The following is a 20,858-nucleotide window of genomic DNA, read 5'->3' as shown; positions in this document are numbered from 1 at the left end:
CAGCCTAGATGTAGGTTGAAGCTTTGTTGTGAAAGACACTTATTTCAGTTAACTTGTACAAATCAGTCATTTTCGAATTGCATATTAATTATGCAAGAGAAGCGTGTCTTCACATGTTTAAGTTATTAGGGTACTTACATTCCTGCAAGCTGTATCAGCTTCTCTGGTGCATATACTGCTGAGCTTGTCTCCAGAGTAGGCAGATCATCCCACTCAAAAAATGTCCCAATGTGTGTTGCTACTCAAAGTAATAGGTAAAACATTTCTTGTTAGCAGACAAGGTGTCTCTCTGGCTTGCAGTCTTGTACAACAATTACTAAAGTATCCTGTATGAAACTGTATGAGGCTTCCTTGTTTCCAGGTTAAAGTCTTTCCGTTCAAGATGTTTCAAAATCAGGCTGTTCCTTTGTCGTCTTGTTTTTGTGTTTTGTTTTGTTGTTTTTCTCCCCTGTCTAACTGGTGTTCTACCAAAGATTCATTCAAGATTGCTCCTTTACTGTACCTAGTCCTTGATTATTCTACTGTCTGTTAAGTATTCAAGGGTTTTAACTTGCCAGTTACTATACTTTTTTTTTTTTTTTTTCTCTTGAAGGTATTGTAGGTATGTGGTGTGTTAGATCACCTGAAGAAGTCCAAAAAGAATTATATGAATTTGTGCATTTCTGTCAAATGAGTTTCTGGCAGAAATAGATCAATTGTATCAAAGAGTGTCCTTTCATGTCTAAACTCAGGTGGTGTTTGATACTATAGACATGTAGAATCTCTATACTACCATGATACTACTTTACTGTTGTCTAAGGGTAATAGGGAGATCTCCATGCTTACAGTGTTTGAAATTTTGTTGGGTAGTTTCAAATACAATTTATAATGTTGTTCAGTATTTTTTGCTGTTGGAGATGCAAAAATAATAACAAAAGAAACCACTTCTGGGATCTTTGTGGAGGAAGCAGTAATAATATGGAAGTCAAAAAGTCTACAGGAATGTCTATGGTATATGTAAACTTCTATGAAAATCAGAATGGAGAATTCTAAGTTTGAAAACATATGTCTAGAACATAAAAGATACACAATTAATTCAGTCTTAAAGGTGGTAAGACTAAATCTACATGCTTATTGCTTAGCTATTTGATTTCAACACATAGTAAAACTAGAGGAAGTTCAGCTAAACAATGCTGTTGATGTAACCAGCTACTTAAGGCATACATATGGAACAGTGTCAGTGCTATTGCCCTGTGACAGGCTGGCCATCATTTGTTAGAGAAAATCTAATCTGTTGGTGGGAAGTTAAAATTTAGCATTACTTATTATTTCATAATTAAATGTTTTTAAGGCTGGTTGTCCTTCTTGTCAGTTTAAGATTAAAAACAACATTAATATTTGTGGATATTTCAGGGAATTTGTCAGACCCCTATATGATTCCTCATTGATGAAACTTAATCACTTCGGGGATGGCATGTGTTAAAAATAATGTTTTCTTCTCTTCTTCTTTTTATTATCTCAACGCCTTTAGGATGGCACCCGGCCTCCACTAGATACTGATGTAAGCCTTGAAGAAATTGCTTACAGTCAACATTGTGATTGTTATACGTGAGTAGCTTCTAGTTTTGACTTTAATATTTAATGTGCAGTGCCAACAGTCCTCTGATGTGTGTTATGTTGTTATTATTAAGAGATCTCTTAACTTTCAGGGTTTATAAGCCTTTTCCCTTACACTATTTTTCTTGCTTTCACTTGTGCTTTTTTCCAAGGAGTTTGTAGGAATATATAGATGCTAAAGTCTTTTTCGTCTGGAATAGTCCTCTTCATGTTGTAAATACAAATCAGTAAAGGCCTCTTGGCTTTGCTTGGTTTTATTTTATAATTCTTGCATAATCTGAGGATAAAAGAACCCTCTTTAAGTTGTGGACCCATATACAATGATGATGAAAGCAAATTGGTTAAACAACCATAACCGACTTGTTCTGTCACACAGTTGAAAGCAATGCTTTTGACAAAGTAATGAGGGCCTATTTCAACTTGTGCCTTGGCAATACCAAGGTGTGGTTTTTAGTAAAGCTTGATAGCCATATCTGTCAGAATAATTTGCAATTGCATTCTACAAAACTTCAAAAAGCTTTACTCTATTAAATGATTTATTAATAGTTAATGATATTCTGGAGTTCACAAAAGATAAAGTTTATGATATGCTGCTTGTCACAATACTGCTTTTGAATCTTAGAAATGAAGGCTATTACCAGTAATGATTTTTAGTTTGTCATTGTTTCATACTTGGGAAAGATGAGTACTTTTTCTTTCTTCTCCCCCTTTCGCTCACTGTCTTTTTTTTTGGAGGGGGGGGTGGTTTTGGGATTTTGGGTTTTGGTTTGGTTTTTTTTTTGTTTGGGTTTGTTTGGGGTTTGCTTGTTGGGGTTTTCTTTGTTTGTGGGGTGGGCTTTTGTGGTTGGTTGGTTGGTTTTTTGGTTTTGTTTTTTAAATACAGCAGTATTCCTAGCATCCCCAAATGAAGCATGGGGAGTTAATTTGAAAATTTTCTTTGGTTCAATGACTTGCACCAGTTTGAAGGCTTGTGAAAAGTTCAAGAGCTGGAAACTGGAAACAAATATTTAGAAAGACTGATCTGACCATGTTTTGTGGATACTGTTATTTTAACAGCATGTTAACTTTAACTTTTGATCCAGGTTTGAGCAGGCAATAATGGGTGATTCCATTTGAGTCTTTCATAAGACTGATTAAAAAAAAAAATATCATGTTCCCACCACGTGACACAATATTAATCAATCCTTTGGCATTTTCAGTGATGCTGGGTCGGGTTTTTGCCTCTTTCCTTGCTTCTCATTTATTTGATCTTAATCTGTGGCTAAAATCTGGAGAATGTCATTCCATAATAAAGGTTGCAGCACTGGGTAGTCCTCAGACTTCCTTCCAGTGTTCTGAAGATGAACCTTTATGACAGCACAACCAGGCTTTTTGTAGCGTCTTGCCTTTCTATATGCCATCAGCAAAAGACGAGAGAAATTTATCCTAAAATAACCTATTCTGTTTGTATCTGTAGAGGGGCAGACCTTTCCGCTCTAGTGCGTGAGGCTTCAGTTTGCGCTTTGAGACAGGAAATGGCCCTGCAGAATACTAAAAATAAGAAAGGTAAGAAAGCTTTACAAAAATCTTAACTGAACAGTGAGAAGATAAATGGAATGTAAAGTATTTACAGTAGTTCAGGACAAGCATAAAGGCATGCATACTGTACATAAATGACGACTTCTGAGCCAAAAAAATTTTAAGTCAGATTTGTTTCAAGAACATATAAGCATCTTTGAAGTAGATGTAGGGGAGAGTACAGGAAAAAAATCATTATGCTGGAGGTTCAGCATAAATTTTTTTAATAAAAAAATTGAACCTTGTAACCTTAAAAGTTTATGCTAAATAGTAGTATAAACTGACAATTTTTATCCTAAACTGAATACATCTTTGCCAAATTTCCACACCACTATCAAAGACTAATTATACTGACTTATTTGCAGATTTGAGTACAGTTGTAACTGCACGCATACTGATCACATACCTTTGGCACACAATTGTACTGTGTAACTGAATACATGCATCTAGTAGTAATAGCGCTAGGAAAATCTGAGTGCCATTTTTTATTTTAGGTGTTTAGCTCATCAGTGGCTCTTGCCAGGACTTTAACAGGGAGTTATAAATTGTTTCAACTACAATGTCTGCCCTTCCCATATTTCTCTGCACTTTTAAGTTTATTTTCCTATTTTTTAAATTATTATTTTTTCTGTGCAGATAGGAGAATGTAATTGGAAATTGAAACTCTCTTACATAAAATGTATGTGTATCTAGATTTTTTCCAGTAATTTCATTTGTTATTTTACCCTTAAGTCAGAATGCAAAGCCAAGATGGAATTGTGACTTTTCAGATTATGTCCTTGGAAAATATATTAGGCTTTCATTATGCCTCTGATTTCTAAGAACCACGCTGGAATTTTAATGACTTTGAATCATTCTTTTTGATCTAGTACATATCCAGTCTTACCTGGTTTTTAACAGCAGTAGGTTAACAGAGCAGAATGTTTGTATTTCTTCTTTTGAGGGAACTAGCATGTTCATTTAGAGGGGGGGGAAGAAACAAACTATAAAAACCTTCACTGTCGTATGACTTGGTTACCCATTTTGCTTGCTTGTAAGATGGAAAAAACTCTTGATTTGAGATGGAAATTTCTGAATTTATCCTGTTTGTTTTATAATTAATCCAGAATAGAGCAGGCTTGATCAAAGATGTTAATCACTTGAATTCAGCCTTCACATTTAGGATTGACGCTTGAGCACTTATTGTATGGATGTGCTGGCAGCCAGCAAGTCCATAATATATGCATAGCTTGATCTGCATGTTTATGGCAGCTGCTTGTTTGGGATGTCCTTGGGTTTGGATTTCCAAGATGTCAGCCCTGGCTGGTATGAAAGCATCTAAGGTGGTTTCTGATTTGAGACCTTGTTCATTTATATCTTCCAAAGAGTAGTATGTGTACATAGACTGGATAATTTCTTCTGTCAGTGTAACCACAGGACATGCACAACTGACGCCTCTCCTACACTGTGTATGTGACTGTAGGTGGGTGATGTGCATCCTCATCAGTCAGTACTGGCTGAGATGAGGCCTGCTCCTTTCTATTTTGTAGAAACTCTTATTTTCCCTCTGGAATAAATTCAGGGTTGTGGGTTTTTTTAACACTCAATAGTGGTTTGCTTAAAGGGACTTTTTTTCGTAGTGAAAGGTATCCTCTTTGTGATATTTCTTGTAACAATCCATAAATTCTGCTTCCAACTTTAATAGTCCTAGGAGAGCTGATCATGTTAGACACTGCGGTCTGGGAATAGCCAGATATTGCAGTTGAGGGCAGGGGGGGAAGATTGGGCAGATTTTCAGTTTTATCAGGTTCCTCTGGAGTTCCTCATTATTGGCCCAGCATTTGACTGCCCAGAAGAATTCAGTATCATTTGCAAACTTGGAGTTTCCACTTCTGCCTCCCTTTTCCAAACCACTGATGAAGATGCTGAATAAAACTGGTATCAGCACCAATGCCAGAGTAAGACCCTACTGCTGCCCGTTCCCTATCCTGAAAAGTGACCGTTAAGCCTTATGCTCTATTTCATATCCTTTAATTAGCTTTCAGTCCACCAAAGGATTTGTCCTAGAATTCTTTGGCGTTTACCCGTCCTCTGGTGCCCATAACAACAGGTTACATGATTTGGCCAGCAGTTCCACAGTTTCATAGACAAGTTCCTTCAGAACCTTTGGGTGAACACCGTCTGGTCCTGCTGACTTACTGTTAACATCCTAACTGACCTATTTTAGTTTAATACTTCCTGTATATTTACTTCAAATCAATCTAGTTACAAAGAATGCATAGGGTATGAGAATCTCTTGACATTGTCAGCTACAAAGACAAGTGTAGAGAATTCATTGACCTTCTGAACTACGACTTTATCCCTGAATGTCCCTTTTTGTATATTAATTTTTTTAAAAGATAGCCAGTGACCCCACATCACCTGCACAGTCTGTAAAGCTGATCTTCTTAAGCAAAGAAGTCTGAGACTTCTTGTTACAGCAGTTAAGAGCAAATGTGGTTTAAGTGAGATTAATTAAAGTTTTGTATCTTTGCAGTTGAATTTGAAAAGCAAGATCTGCTCCTTGTTTGATACTTTCAAATTAAAGAGAAAAGGGAACCAGCTATCCTTCACTCATCTGTATAAATAGGGAAAAAAAACAATTTCGTATTTGGTGTTTTAAGTACTTAGTCTTATTTTAAGATGACTATACCTGTTTATATACTTCATTATTTTATCAAGATAAATTGTTTTAAATAATAAAACATTCATTCTTATTCAGACTAAATGGCTTTGTCACTAGAAATCAAGGCAAACTATGTTAATGCAAGTAGCCAAGGTACAGATTATGGACAGCTAAATTCTCCACAGTATCAAGCATTGTGCCTGCTTTTACCATGCAATGAGCATGAAGTAGCCTAACTTACTTTCAATGAGAGGTAAACTATTTTACCTAGCAGTAGGTAACAGCATGCTTGTACCTAGGCATAGCTAACTCTTAGATTAGTATCATAGACCGTTTCACCTTGACTTTTTCTGATAATCATGTCCTTAATGATACTGATCTTCCTAGCTGATTAATGCTGGTTTCTCCTTTCCCTTTCCTCCCTCCTTGTAGTTGAGGCTATATATTGTTTCACAATTTGATTTAAAAGTTACAGGCTTAAAAAAAAAAGTGAAAGCAAAATTAAATTCTCATAGCTTCATTTTATTGTTTTATGGAGTTTTGATGACTCATTTTTAAAGTAATTTGGCTTCTGTGAAAGACCCCAGTTGAACCATTTTTTCTTTCCATAAGTAGTGTTTCCGTGGGGAAATAAGTTAAAATACTGATATTTTAAATTTATATCTTCATTTATATTGGCATAACTTTATATGGTAATGGGAATCTTGAATAAGAGCTTCAGAGAACTGAGATGAGAAAGAGCAAAAGAGCAGCAAAGTTGTATGTTTAGTTCAGTGAACTTTAACTTTCATCTTTACTTTTAAAGCAAGTAATAATAATTATAGACTATTTGCTCTTCTGTTTTATATCTTAAACAAGCTCTCTAATTTAGTGCCTTCCATCTGCTTTGTAGTCTATTGCTAAACTCGGACATCAAATATATTCATGAGGAATTTTTTTCATGTCGGCACATCCCATTTCACATTACAAAGATGTATGCAAAGGTAGTGGCAGTACATATCTGTGGAAGCAAAATGTGCCCTAATGAAATAAATACATAAATACATAAAAAAATGCACCAAATTGACTCTAAAGACATACTTTTGTGTGCCTCTATCATATCTGATACCTGGGCATAATGTTAGCATTGTAACTAATCTGTATAGTAGTGGTATCTTGGGATTCTTAAGTCTCGATTAAACAAGGAATTCGTTATTTACTTGAGGTATACTTATGTTTTAGCATACTAAAAAAAAAAAAGCCTGTTCAAAAGGTAATGATTAGGAATAATTACTGTAGATAGCTGCATTAAGGTCAAAAAGGGGATTTACATAAACTTAAAGACAGGGAGTTGAAAAAGTGAAAGCTTTCTGGGCAAGGCCAGACAAAGCAATGGTATAAAGTCAATTATTTATGAATTGAGCATCCTGTAGTAGAATGGGAATGATAACAAAAATATTTTCTAGGTACTTAGTAACACTCTGTAGGGAAGCTTAATATGAAACATGTATAGAAAATAAAGCCCAGAACTGGAAGGGTTAAGGGACTTGAATTCTAACTGGATTTGAGGTAAACTGCAGTTAACTTGGCATCTTTGAGAATGAAACTCTCAATCTGCAGGTGGAAACGTTAATATCTAAAATAACTTTCTGAAACAAGTAAGTATTCTTTGGCTTAAGGTGCAAGGGATAGACAATAAAGATCTTGCCTAAGACCATAGACAGGCTACATAAAATGTAAGAGTTCAGGTGTTCATAACACTACTGAATTAGATCTCATCCAACTGACTAGCAGATGCAGTTAGTTAGGTTTCATGAATGCTACCTTGAAATACATGCAAAAATCATTTGATTGTCACTTGCCTGCAATTTAATTTAGTAATTTATTATGCTTTGTTCTTTAAGGAGAAATCAAGATTTCCCATAAACACTTCGAAGAAGCTTTTAGGAAAGTGAAATCTTCAGTATCAAAAAAGGTAAGATAAGCTTCAAGTATGTAAGACTGATTACTCCCCTGGCAAGGATACTCTTTTTATGCTGGAAACTGGGAATAGTTGAGTTTGCAGTATACTTGCATGTAGTTCAGACAACTGACACTACCTTTTCTGCATTGAACAAGCCTGATGTTTTTCACAAGTTCAGAAACTAAAGTCTCCCTTTTCAGCTGCAGCTGATGCATTGCAGGTAGATGGATTACCATGCTATCAAGGTTATCTTTTAGTATGGCACCTTGGACTTCTCATTGACATTCCAGATTAGTTATTGACCTGGCTGTAACCTCTTACGTCTGTGGAATTTTCAGTTGTAAGTCAAGGCCTTTAGAGTGCACCACACCTTCCCACCACCTTTTTTTTCCCCCCTAAATGGGTACGACACCCAAAGATGCTCAACCATTTCTGTTAATGTGCAAAAGACAACATTTTGAGATACACACTTTATCATCTTAGTTATTTCTTACCAGTCTTTTCATTATTTGCATTTATCAAGGAAGTTTGTTTTAAAGGTTTCCTTATGACCTGTTCGTTTTAATGACTGAGAGGAAAGCTGTTCAATCATCTTAATTACTATAATTGAGAAGTTAATATATATAGGAATTATTATTGCTGCAGAGCTTTTGTGTATAGGTCTCTGTTGCCAATAGTGTACTGCATCCAAAATATATTAATATATTCACTTTGAAAACTAGCAAGAGATAAGTTAACTATTTCTTTTCATTATTATTGTACATCGATGGCCAGTGACCTTTTCTAAAACTTAAAAGTGATCTTTGGCTCCAAGACCCTTTAAAGATGGTGTTGGTTGTTGGTTTCTTCCCCTTTGCTATTCACTAAGCAAACAGTTCAGAAGCAACAGCCACAAAAACTTAAAACATCTCCTCTAACATAGCAATCACTGGCAAGTATTAGGACATACTCCTTCTGGTTCTTAAGAGTTAACCAGAAATGTCATTCTGCATCTCAAAGGCAGCTTAAATATCACATGTCTCAAAGCCCTATATTTCAATTATATCTATCTGAAGAATTTTCAATTAGGTATTTTGAAGTATCTTTTGGAGTGCAAGATACTCCCATTTCCAGATGCTACTTCCTCTCTGCTAGACAAATTCAGTCTGACAAAAACGCTCTACACACCTTCCTATGAATACTGGAAAATACAAAAAGCTGCATCTCACTGATTCAGTGCTTCTAACTCTTCTTTTCCCTCCCATACACATCTCGATGAATTCAGTTAACTTACTTTTTGTTTAATTGGTTGACTTGAGACAAACCAAAATTAAGTTCTTAAAGGTATGGAGAGATGTCACCTTCTGAAGCCAGTTATTTCAGTGGAAGTTAACATCTCTAAGTATTCTGTTCCTCAAAATTGTCATTTTGAGTGACTAGTGAAAAGGATGAAGGAACAGTTACAGTTAAGTAAGTTAGACTAGCAAAAGATGATCTTGTCTATTCATTTTGGCAGAGGTAGATGGGAGAGTAAAGTGTCAATTCAGCAGCTCCCCTGGCAAAGAGGGTAGTATCTTCTTCGTGAAGCTGCGATCTGAACATAGCATGGCAATATTAAGTATAAAGAACTCTACCGAAGGCTTCTGTTAATTACATATCATTGGTGACTATCACTGGAGAACCTCACTTATAAGTCAGGGTAGGGGAGTTTTTTTGCCTTTATTTTTTTGTTTGTAAATGTTTTTAAATATAGTTAGTGGCTCATATAGCTGGTTTCTTTCACTTTCTTGTTAAATAATACATATAAAGTCACTTTTAAACATTGCATGATTTTTTTTACCATTGTCTGAAGTCTTTTTTCCTCTCATCTTGGCACTGCTAGGATCAAATAATATATGAAGAACTGCGTCAGTCACTGTGCAGGTGATACATTTGGACAATTCCCAAAAGAGACTTATTCTACATTGGTGGAGAGTTTCATAACACCTGTGCCTGATTTGAAGAGACAGGTTGGAAAAACACTGTACTAAATCTCCCTCAGGTTTTTAAACTGTACCTGAAAAAAGGTCATCATAACCTACTGCTCTAAACAATCCTTAATTAAACTATTTCCAGAATAAAAGATACAATACATGCTTCCTGCTTATCACCATTTACATTTTAACAATTAATGCTTTTAGTGCTAAAGCGTAATACCATTCCAATATAATATTTGGTGCCCTTAATCAGAAATCCCACAGAGGCAGAGAGACTTAACCCTTCATAGTGTTTACTCACTATGCTCAAATAGCTGTTTTCAACCATAAGTGAAAATAGCTGTTTTTAAGAACAAGGACTCTGGGAGAACAGAGCTGTGAAAGTAGTCTGGGAAAGTGCTGCACTGTATGTTATCATACCATAAATCATGTCTTTCCCAAATACAGTGACACATGATGATTGTGCCAGCATGGGTTCTTAGGGCTTTAACAGCTTCCCTTCACCTGATCAAAAGAAACTATCCAGAGATGGCAAGCTGTCTTAAAGTTACCTAGGAGAGAGTAAAGTTTGGAAATCTGAGAAGTGCTATGTTATTATGATTTAATAGCCACCTAAGAAACATTTGAAACAGTAAGAGTTATCTAACAAGCTGGTTCTTAATTATTTTTTTTAAACAGACAAATCTGCAGCAACAAAAAAGTCTATTATGGGTTTGAATTTCTTAGCTCAAGTGTTTTGATATCCTCTGGAGGAAGGAAAATGTTACTGTTTTGAGAAACACGCCAAGAGTCTCAAGCTTTTTTTTTTTTAAATACAACAAATTCCATGTTGGAAAGAGGGTCACAACTTTTAGCACCAGCAAACTAGGAAGTACTGAGTTAAGACAAGACACTGAGATGTTTTATACTGAGATACTCTGAATGAGCAACTAATTTCTGAAACCTACAGGCCTTCGTGGATTTTTTTTTTTACCACTGTCATGATTCTATGAAGTTTTTTAATCATTAATCTCAGTTCCTATCTTTGATCAGTCTTACTCTTCCTAAAAGCACTGCAACCATCAGTCAAGCATCAGAACAGGAAATGGATGGTTTCTGCTAAAAGACTTTCCATGAAATTTGCTAATTTTGATAACACCAAACTTTAAATAATTTTTAAAGTCATATAAAACAGTATAAAATAGTTTTTGTAAGCAACATCTATACTAAAGCATACCACCTACTTACTTTAACATTTAAGAGGGAGGATGTGACCCTGAACAACCTGATCTAACTTCAAGACTGACCTTGCCTTGAGAGGGAACAGTACCTTACAACTTAAATTCTTCTCTGAATTGCTATCTGACAAAAGATCTTGCACATTTTTCCCTGAAGGTAAATGTGGAAGGCTATTACAAATAACTAATCACCACAGACTTGTGTTTTAAAAATACTGACACTCATGGCAGCTTGTACTTACCACTGTGATTTTTGCACACCACCGTATGATATTCCCTCCCTTTTCTAGGGAAGCCTGAGACTCAGTGACTCAAGTTGTGGCCCATATGACTAACAAATGAAGTCCCTGTATATAAAGCAGAAGATGATGTGTCTGCTTGTAATTGTAAGTCAGGCTTGGGGCTTTAGGAATTCTGTGATTCCCAGAAATCCAAGATGAAGGATCATCATTTTATCTCAGTAGTTTCACTTGTGGATGTTCACTACTGTAAGGCAGTGAAATTAGTACATATCAGTGAAGTGACTAATTTTAGTGTAAAATCATAACTAGCTGTCAGGTATAGAGCTATACAAGAATCACCTATGTTACATACTTTTTCCTGTTTTAGCTCTCCATCTACAACTTTACAGTTCGGGGTTTTTTACCACCTTTCTTAAAGAAAAGGCTTTTGCTTTATAGGAAGCTGTAACTGCGTCAAAGTAAGCTGTGAACCCTTTTAGTACACCACCACGCTCGATTCACAAGTGTTTGAGAGTTGACCAATGAAGAAAGAACCAAGCAGGAGCCCCATGAGAACAGTGTATGCTACCTAAATATCAATTTTGAAACTGTCAGCCATTTTACCTTTAGATACGACAATTCTAAGCGCCATCACTGTTTTTTACCTGCCTGTAGCATGCATTGGTTTCAAAACAAATAAACTGTATATAAAAACTTAATTTGGAATAAAAAAGTCTCCTAACTGTGATACAACTTCAGTGATACAATTTAGAAATTTTGTCATCCTTTCTTGGGAAAAAGATGTGGCAAGCAAGCAACTCTTTACAGTTGAAAGTAACTACATGAATGATTTCTCCTTTATTGATATAGAGAGGAAAATCCTGCTACCATACTTAAGGATAGCTGCAGTTAATGAGCTTATGAACAAGTAAAGTCCTCAAGTGCTGGCATATTCACTTAAGAATTTTCTCCTTCTTTCATGTTATGATGGTATTATTCCTGTGTATATATGGAGCAAGAAAGCAAGGGTAGGACTTGCAAGGCAAGGGTAAGGAGGAAATACTATTAAAATAGTAGTAATAACAGTATTACTATTCAAGTCGGAGTAACAATATTGTCTTGACAAGAGTTCTAACAAAACAGATGTTTAATATACAAAGTGTCTCATGATCATTCTCCTTAACATGCGATAGTGGAAGAGGAAGCGGGGTGCAGGAGGGTTTGAATTTACAAGAAAATCTGAAGTTGAAAGGCAGAAAAAGCCAGGTCAGTGAAATATCTATATCCTGTTTGCTTACCTTGTCTGGGCTTCATGTGCCTCAAGGTGCAGACAAGGGTATGCAACTGAACTCTCTTTGACTGTTCACACAAGGAAGTGCTGCACCTACAGTGGTACTTTTTCCTGGGGAAAATTCTGCTTAGGCTATAGTACTTACCACTGAAAAAAGAACTTTATGAGAGAGAAATTGCAAGATGCCCTGTACATAGAAAATGGGAATCACTTTAAGGAACAAGCCTTTTCATGGAATACAGAGACCACTACTTTGTTCTGCATATGCAGCTACCACCCCTCCTAGCAGACATGCCTAGAGGAGGTTTTCCCTCTAGTCTTCTTGTTTGTTGGGACAAGATCAAGAAATCATTCATCATGCCATTCTTCTCTCCCTTTTCCTGAGGCTAGCCACATATCTAAATCACAATAATTATTCTGTCCCAGATCATTAGATGCTAACTTAAGCATGCATAGGGGGCAGAGGCAGTGCAGGGAACTGTCAGCAAAAAAAAAAAATGCTGTCTTCATTCTTGGCTAAATAGGAAACTTTCAACATTTTTGTCCTCACTGAAATCTTGTATACCACTGCAGTCTTGATTGTGAAAAAGATGATTGGATAGAGGAGAGATAATTGTGTACACAGAATTGCAGGTTGCTATACTAAAGGCACATCTACATGATTTAGACACACGTATTTGTCAGATTGTTTTCCTAGGACCTTGCAGAAGCAATCTTGGCAGACCCAGAAGTGGCTCCTGCACTTCACACTGTGCAAGCTAGAACAGCAGAACTTGCTTTGCCTTAAGTCTTTTGAGACTCTCTCAAATTACGGAGGAGTAGACTTTCCAAAAGCTGTGTCTTTGACCACTTATGCAAGATCACTACCTGAAAGCGACTCTTCTCCCGTTTGTCCAACAGGATTAGTATGGCAGCCTGCAATCCATAGCATTGACATCATTGGTTGTTGAACCTCATCATTAAATAAGGAATGAACAGCTTTAAGTTCTACTGTGGCATGCCACTTTATCTGATGCAGGAATAAATGTCAAGGAGGCAGAGGTGAACCACTGAGCTCATTACCTAACAGTGTCTGCCTACCTAGAACAGATCCATTTCTCAACATCTGTAGACTTTAAGTATGTGTTATATGCTTTCTGGCTACATTTAAAGATTTAACCAGAGGAATTTTGAGACACAGAACCAAAAGCCTTAACTACTTTTCAACTGGCCTCTGGTTCCAGGTAGGAAGCCTTCTCCTGGATCTGAAAGTATGGAGCTCTGTAGCCAGAAGATGCACCCATTTAACACGTTAATTGGCCACTGTTGTGGAACAGACAGGTTTAACAGCAAAACAAGAATGCCAGAGGCAAGAGTTGTTTTGAAAGAGGGCTATACCCACACCTGTCCTGTGGGAAAACTCATGCCTAGTATGATCAGACTCCAGGATGCATTACTTATTCCACTTAAGCAGCTTCAAATAATTGGGGGTGGGTGGGGGTGGGTGTGTGGTGGTATGGTGGTTTTTTCCCCCCACAAGCCATGCAAGGCAGTTTATTCTGAAAACTTTTAAGTTACTCTGGAAGCCCTGGACAAGATTCAGAGCTCTGCACAATTTAACTGCAGCTAAAATACTTGGATGACATGTTTAACACTGGTGACCCAAAGTCCAGCTGTGTTTTGACAGTTAAACTCCTGGCTGATTTCACATAAAGCAGAGGTTTGCCAAACTGACAAACTAGTAAGATGCTTTAGTTACACAAAAAGGAACAAACACTAACAAGCATGTAGAAAGGACAAAGTTAACTCATTCCATCTGAATAGATTTATAAAAAAGTTATAATTAGGTTAACTGTCAGGGTTCTTAATGCTCTTTAGGTTTAATTTGTTCTTCACTGCTTAGTTGAAGCTCCCTCCAACTTTCAGATAAAGTATTTAAAAAACTATATAACCTGTTTCTGCCAAATGTATTTAATAGCATCAATGAAAACTATTTAATTCCTTAAAAACAATAACTGGATGGTTCAAATGTATTTTAAAGAAATTTTCATGTTTCTTATTTCTGTGCCATGCCTTTGGACTGAACACCACATTATAAGCATGACTGGAGAAAACTAGTTATTCATTCAGAATATATCAAACACAAGCCAAGTAGTCCAACTGGTCTTAATTCCTTTTACCAGTGGTTCAGAAATGCTTCTAACTGTTTTTTTAGTGATGAAACTATGCTGCAATATAGGTTAACTCAGATGATTTGCTTGTGGCAAAATCCCTACTACTGAAGTTAGATGCCAAAGCCTCTTGGGTATTACACAGGAATTATATGCCTAAGAATGGTAGCTACCAACGCTTGCAAGAATCAGACCATGGTTTAGATCCAAACATAAGTCTCACTGGCTCAGATTAACCTAGTCTAGTAAGTGTTCTCCAATAGGTAGCCAGCAGCATATGTTTCAGAAAGATTATGGCAAGCATAGATCTCTCCCTCAGAATTCCCCACTATTCTGCAGCTCTTAAAGTGAAAATGGGATATTTATCATCAGAGTTGGAAGGGAAGATCCTAGTCCGGACACCTTAAAGCAGTATTTGCAATTGTAAACAGGAGAGATGGCAACTTCAATCCTGTTTAAAAGCAGGAATTCACACTTGCACTACCCATTGGGAGGACAGTAAGGGGCATCAGTGATTCTATGAAATAGGTAACTAAGCCTAAGTATGGAAGTTAAACACTCAGCTCTCAGTTATCCTAGATGAATACTTCAGGTAAGAAATTTCTCAACTTTAGCTTTTAGCTGTAAACTTTTTGGAGACACTTTCCATCCTTCATTCAGCTATGGCAAGCTAGCAAAGAGACTTAATTCCACCATTTGCTTCTTAAATTGAGAAACAGTCATGCAGAAGCAGCCTAAAAAGAAACTGTTTTGCAACTTGTTTAGTCTATTCAAGTCTTTCAGCCAAAATCAGTTTTCTTCCCAGTAGAAAGGCAAGGCAGTGATTCTTTACAGTTCATCTATACCACTACTCAATAAAACAGCTCTTGCATCTGCTTTAAAAATACCGTATTTCTCTAAAGCTTAAATCCCTCAGCATTAGGGGACCAGTCAAAAAATCACCCAATGTTACTTTAATCTTTGCTTTTTAATTACATGTAAAAATACCAAATAAAGTATATTTTGACATTACACTATACCCTGAGCAATATGCTGGCTAGCTAGCATGTTATTGGCATCATAAGAAGTCACTTTGTAAGTGCTTGGCACACTTTCATACCATTTCTATTACTTAACCACATATAAGGGCCCACGCTTAAAAAACAAAAACACACATTAGAAACAGGACTGCAATCAAGTGAGGGTTAAGATGTACCAACACATTCTTCTCAGGCACTCAGCTTCTTCCAACAACAAAAAAACAGAAACAAAAACCAAAACCAAAACCCACAAAATGCAGGAGCTGGAGGCATCTATAAGTTAAGTTACTTACAGCAGACCAGTGTGGACAGTAGCTGAGACTTCCACCTTCATCAGATTCCATCTTTCAGTGAGTGAAGAACATACTGTAGCACCACCACTTCAGAGTTAAGGGTGATTTATAGCCATCTTTGACAGCTTAAAGCCATCATCAATGCATTAGATGGTAGAAGGCATGTATACTGTGCTGAGGTATGTAGAGATTAATTCTTCAGGGCAAGTCTATCCATTCTCTGTTCCCAACTTTAAAACTTCTTAAGCAAGAAGTTTGGCATCACCACCTGTGCTTTTACTGCATTTTAATATAAAAGACAGACAAGTGTTTATGTAGGGCACTGTAGGTTGGGGGGGGCAGGGAGGGGAATGGGAAATCAAGATCATTTCTGTGTACACAAATGACTAATGTGCTTAATAGGTAGAGCTGTCAGGAGTTGTAGCTAGCTTTGTTTGCCAGAACAGTATCTGCTTCTATTGATTGAGTCTTCCATATAAGCCAAATTTCCAAATGAGTGTAAATATTAGAGTTAGCATTTAAAACCACAGTAACAGCAGAACCAACTAGGACAAGCCTAATCATTTTTCTTTGCAGATCAGAAAAAACCCAAACTGTAACAAGATTTTTCAAATATGAAAAAAACCTATCAGTTATATTACCTAGTGGCTTACACAATACAATTCTAAATGCTATAGCTGCTCAAGCTACATGCTAACACAAGCAGCTTAGGCAGTAGGTGGGGACCCATAAAGTTGGAAGTTCCCCACCATGTTACAAGGAAGTCACACAAGCCATCTCAAAGATGCCGATTTCATTGAGATACATTGGTCCTTTAAGGTACTTTCAGTAGAAAAGGTAGAACTTTAAAGCAGTGCTTCAAATGACGTTACATATTTAAACAAAAGCATTCTGTAACATTTCTGTGCAAATTTAGTTCTTCCACCCATAAGTTAGGAAACAGAAGGTTTAAGTTAACAAATCGTGTTAGTTTAGAATTAACAGGTAAGTACAGCATTTTAACACTACAGTCATGTAAATAGCATGTTGCGGGCAGTGTACTACATTGAAAACTTTTAAAATATTAAGAGTCAGAGAGATTTTATATAGATTTAACACCTGCCAAAGTAAATTCTGTAACAAAGTGATTTAGCATTACGCATATAACACTGATCCTTAGGCAAACATATACACATTAAACCAATGAATCTGAGGACTGCAAGGAATGTTACAGCTGCTACAAAATCCTTAAGGATGCATTGCTATGTTGCTGTAGATCTTAATTCAGGACACTGGTGAACATCTTTAGCAAGAGACCTTATAACCACCACTTTAAAGCAAGCAGACATTTCAAAGTTTTTTGGTTGCTAGAAGTTTAATCTTGCTTCACTTCACCCTTTAATTGCCTTTTCATGCGTGAATATGGGCTGATTGTGTCATCCATTATGAAGTCATACAGTACTTTTATCCAAGAGTTATATTGGGGCAGGTTATCATAGTATTCAGCTGCTATTTTCTTCACCTAAAGAGGAGATATGAGGTTTATTACTATTTATATTAGCAACAATCGTGACAACTTTACAATCCTCAACCTGTGACTTAATGTACAGCACTAGAAGTTCCATTTTAGATGTTAGATTCTTTCTTGAAGGAAAAAGCAACTCCCTCGTTGTTAAGTAAACTTCATGTGAAACTTTTATATCGAAGCTAACCAGAACAAACTCTGCTAACGCTCTGAAGTCCGTTCACTGTGCTACCTACAGAATGATGTAGCTCACAAAAGCAAGCAGTTTGGTTACTAGTGGAACTGGGTGACCCAGTTCACTGCTGGCTCATAGGTATATGAGTGTATATATACGTTGTATGTTCTAGGATGTTGTAAATTCTCGGAAGAGATGTTTTAACACAGCTATTTTCACATGTAGTTTCAAACCTCAGCACTCAGAAGAAAAAACATCTTATTTCTGAGGAACATATTGTTTCTGAGGACAGACATTAAAGAAAGAATATAAACTGCTTCCAAAGACTTTATTCTCAGATGTACATGCTGACTAGACCACTATTTTAAACTAAGAGAGCTGGAGTTTCAGTTAGATATCCTTCCTGATATTTAAGGCCAACCACTTAAAGCCTTAAAAACCTGAACAGAACTAAATTCCATAGCTTTTGACAGAAGAAAAATAATAATCTGTATAAGCAACAAACAAACCCAAGATATTTGCCTGATTTGGAGCTGAAGATCATTTTGATCTGTCATCACGCTTACAGAATACCACATCTAGCCAGTATACTTTCATTCAACAGTAATTATTCTCAGCTCACCAGTACCCCAGCTGGAATCAAGTGTTCAGTACTTCAGCGATCTTTAGCACACAGCATAGCAGAGTCCAATCAAATTAACCACACTGTTCTAAAAGAAGGCTTTGTTTTCTTATCAGAGCTGTGGATTAAGAGTCCTGTAGCAGAGCTAGGTATCTACCTCTGCAATTAAATACTTGAAAAAAATTATTTCCTATTTACAACTCAAGTACTGCTGCAAGAAGTGAAATGCTGGTTCACCAGCACAGATCTAGGTATCAAAGGTGAGTTAATACAACTTCAGCTGTATTTGAAAGATGAAATCTGTGAATACAAGAAATCATCTGTCTTTTTTCAAAAACAAAATAATAAAAAGCACAAAAACGAAGTTTCAACAAACCAACTGCAGAATTTAACTGCCCTGCTAAAGTGCTGGAGTATTTATTTCATCTACAGTTCCACCACTGACAACAGAAATAACAATCAAGTTTAGACTCCACGAAAGGCACAAGCTTACAAGGTCTTACTATTACCAAGTGCAGTAACAAAGCTGCAAGACCAACACCACAGCTGCTGTCAAATTGCAAATTTAGTGTCAGATTAAAAACACTTTTCACTGAAGATGCATTTTAGGTGTAACCCTGGAAGCCTGTGTTCCCATGCTCTGATTGGGAAACATGTATACAATGAGAATTAAGCTCCTGCTAAAAAGAAACCAGCAAAGATTGAAGTGGGGAGAAACCAGTTTGAAAATTCACAGCTGCTACTCGTGCAGATGTGACAGGTCTAAGTCTTAGCTTTGAAGCCTTAATTCTGTCAATGTGCAGCTGATACTTATTTAGGGTTCAAAGGTTCTCACTACAGGAAACTGAGCTGCTCCAAAATAGAAAGCTATTAAACACTTGTCAACAAACATTAGCAGTACCTCAAACTGTCTCTTTTCCCCACCAGAGAATGTCAGTGATAGAAGAGACTTAAGCATAAGCATGCATTACAATACTGTCCTTAAGATTTCAAAGACAGAGCCGACAAGTCCCTGAAGGTATCTGCAACTTCTTAACTAGTTTTCTGCATACTTAGAAACCGAAGAAGACAGAAGGCTGGTTGTAATTACAGAAAACTAAAGTTAGTGCAAAGCATGACAGGCGTTTCCTCCCCTCTCCTTTTATGGAAGAGGCTTGAGCAACCAGCATCCTTGTTCAGGATACCACTAAAATGGTAAGTAATTACCCCCTTCATCAACTCAACTTAGAAATTGTTCTGGTTTTTTGTTTGTTTTGGGTTGGTTTGGTTTTTTGGGGTTTTTTTTTTTTTTAAATCTCCCAACTTCCATTCTTCTATCAGTGTTCTACCTGATTTTCAAGTTAAAAGTAGGGCTTATTTTAAGAAAAAGTAATAACCTTGGAAATAAACTTACCAGTGGAAGGCTCTTGCCAGGAATATTGGGGAAGTCATGATGTTCATTGTGGTAGCCAACATTAAAAGTGAGCAAGTTAAGTGGCCCATAGTAGGAATAAGTCTCATGTCCTTTTAAAAACATGTAATGTTCAGCTATGAAGTGTCCTGAAATTGGGTGCAACCCAAGTCCAAGTACTGAACCAGCAAGCATGTAAAAAGTGGATTTGACTCCCCATAAATAATATATCACGACATCAAAGGAAAGTTGAGCCAACAAATTGATTATTTCAAGTCTAGTAATGGGTTTGGGATTGATGCAGAGAGGTCTAATAGCATAGAAAAAAGGCTGAAGAACGATCCATATGAACTTCCTAAAACGGGTGCAGAAAAACCAGCCTTCAAAGTTGGTAGGAATGTCCACATCAATTCCATCACCTCCTAAGTAACGATGATGATCCATGTGGTATCTCTTGAAGGATATGGAGTATGGGAGACCAAGAGGGAGGTTGGCAAATATTCCAAACCATCGATTCCACATTGCTTTGCTGTTGCCAAAAGCACTATTGTGAGAGATCTCATGAATAGCCAAAGTCATGGAGTGGCTAATACAGCTTCCAAAAACATATGCCCAGAAGACTACCCATTTCCAGTCCAAGTCTTTAACTAGATAAAATGCAGTCAACTGCGCAAGAACCATCAGCACAACCACCCAGATCAAGTTGTAGTCTGGCTTCATCAACGCTTTTATCTCTGGATGTTTAGCTAGATGGGAAAAAATTAAACGAAAAAGGAATTATTTAGAAGGTCTCCTCACAGTCAACTATCTAAATTAGATTACAAAAGCAGATTAGTAATTTCTTCCCTTCCTCCCAATTAGGATTTGTCTGCAAAGGTAATGAAAACACACCACCTTTCCACTTGCAACATTTATTGCTATAAGGAATCCTCTAGAACTAAATCATTTTAACGTTTTTCTGTTGCTCAGCAACTAGACACGTATACGGCAAGCACCAGCACTATCTCCAGCCTACCCAGGAAGGAAATGGCTTTGAACTGACAACCCACCAGTAATTCAGAAGGGCTCAAGTAAGCTCAGGTCCGATTTAGGCGTCTTACTTGAAAACGCGGTTATTTATCACCAGTATTGGGCACCGCGATGACCTCTACATACGACACACGATCTATTTATACCGACCAGCAGACACTTTATCAACTACTCAGCTCGCTTCCTACCCGCACGAAGGGCTCTGCGGAAGCGGGCGGCTCCGGCAGCGGGCGGGGAGCGGCCCGCAGCCCCC

At 37.0% G+C, this 20,858-nt stretch overlaps 2 protein-coding genes across 2 annotated transcripts in view; one reads left to right on the top strand and one right to left on the bottom strand.

The window, feature by feature from the left end:
* The window catches only part of NVL (nuclear VCP-like), a 41,053-nt gene extending 31,183 nt beyond the window's left edge, over positions 1–9,870 (top strand). The window contains exons 19-22 of the mRNA XM_009575264.1: positions 1,511–1,587; positions 3,053–3,141; positions 7,681–7,751; positions 9,601–9,870. Of these exons, the coding sequence (XP_009573559.1) occupies positions 1,511–1,587; positions 3,053–3,141; positions 7,681–7,751; positions 9,601–9,645 (282 nt within the window). The 3' untranslated portion in view covers positions 9,646–9,870. The remainder of the gene's footprint in view (positions 1–1,510; positions 1,588–3,052; positions 3,142–7,680; positions 7,752–9,600) is intronic.
* Positions 9,871–16,780: 6,910 nt separating this feature from the next.
* Positions 16,781–20,320, bottom strand: DEGS1 (delta(4)-desaturase, sphingolipid 1). The gene is made up of 2 exons (XM_009575263.1): positions 19,580–20,320; positions 16,781–17,386 (listed from the first exon to the last, which is right to left on the bottom strand). The coding sequence occupies exons 1-2, from the start codon at positions 20,294–20,296 to the stop codon at positions 17,240–17,242; spliced, it is 864 nt and encodes a 287-aa protein (XP_009573558.1). The 5' UTR covers positions 20,297–20,320; the 3' UTR covers positions 16,781–17,239.
* Positions 20,321–20,858: the final 538 nt, after the last annotated feature.

Source organism: Fulmarus glacialis, unplaced genomic scaffold (assembly GCF_000690835.1).
Source record: "Fulmarus glacialis isolate BGI_N327 unplaced genomic scaffold, ASM69083v1 scaffold7713, whole genome shotgun sequence".
Lineage (NCBI taxonomy): Eukaryota > Metazoa > Chordata > Aves > Procellariiformes > Procellariidae > Fulmarus > Fulmarus glacialis.
Note: the sequence above shows the minus strand (reverse complement) of the source record. Positions and strands in the feature narration are given on the sequence as shown.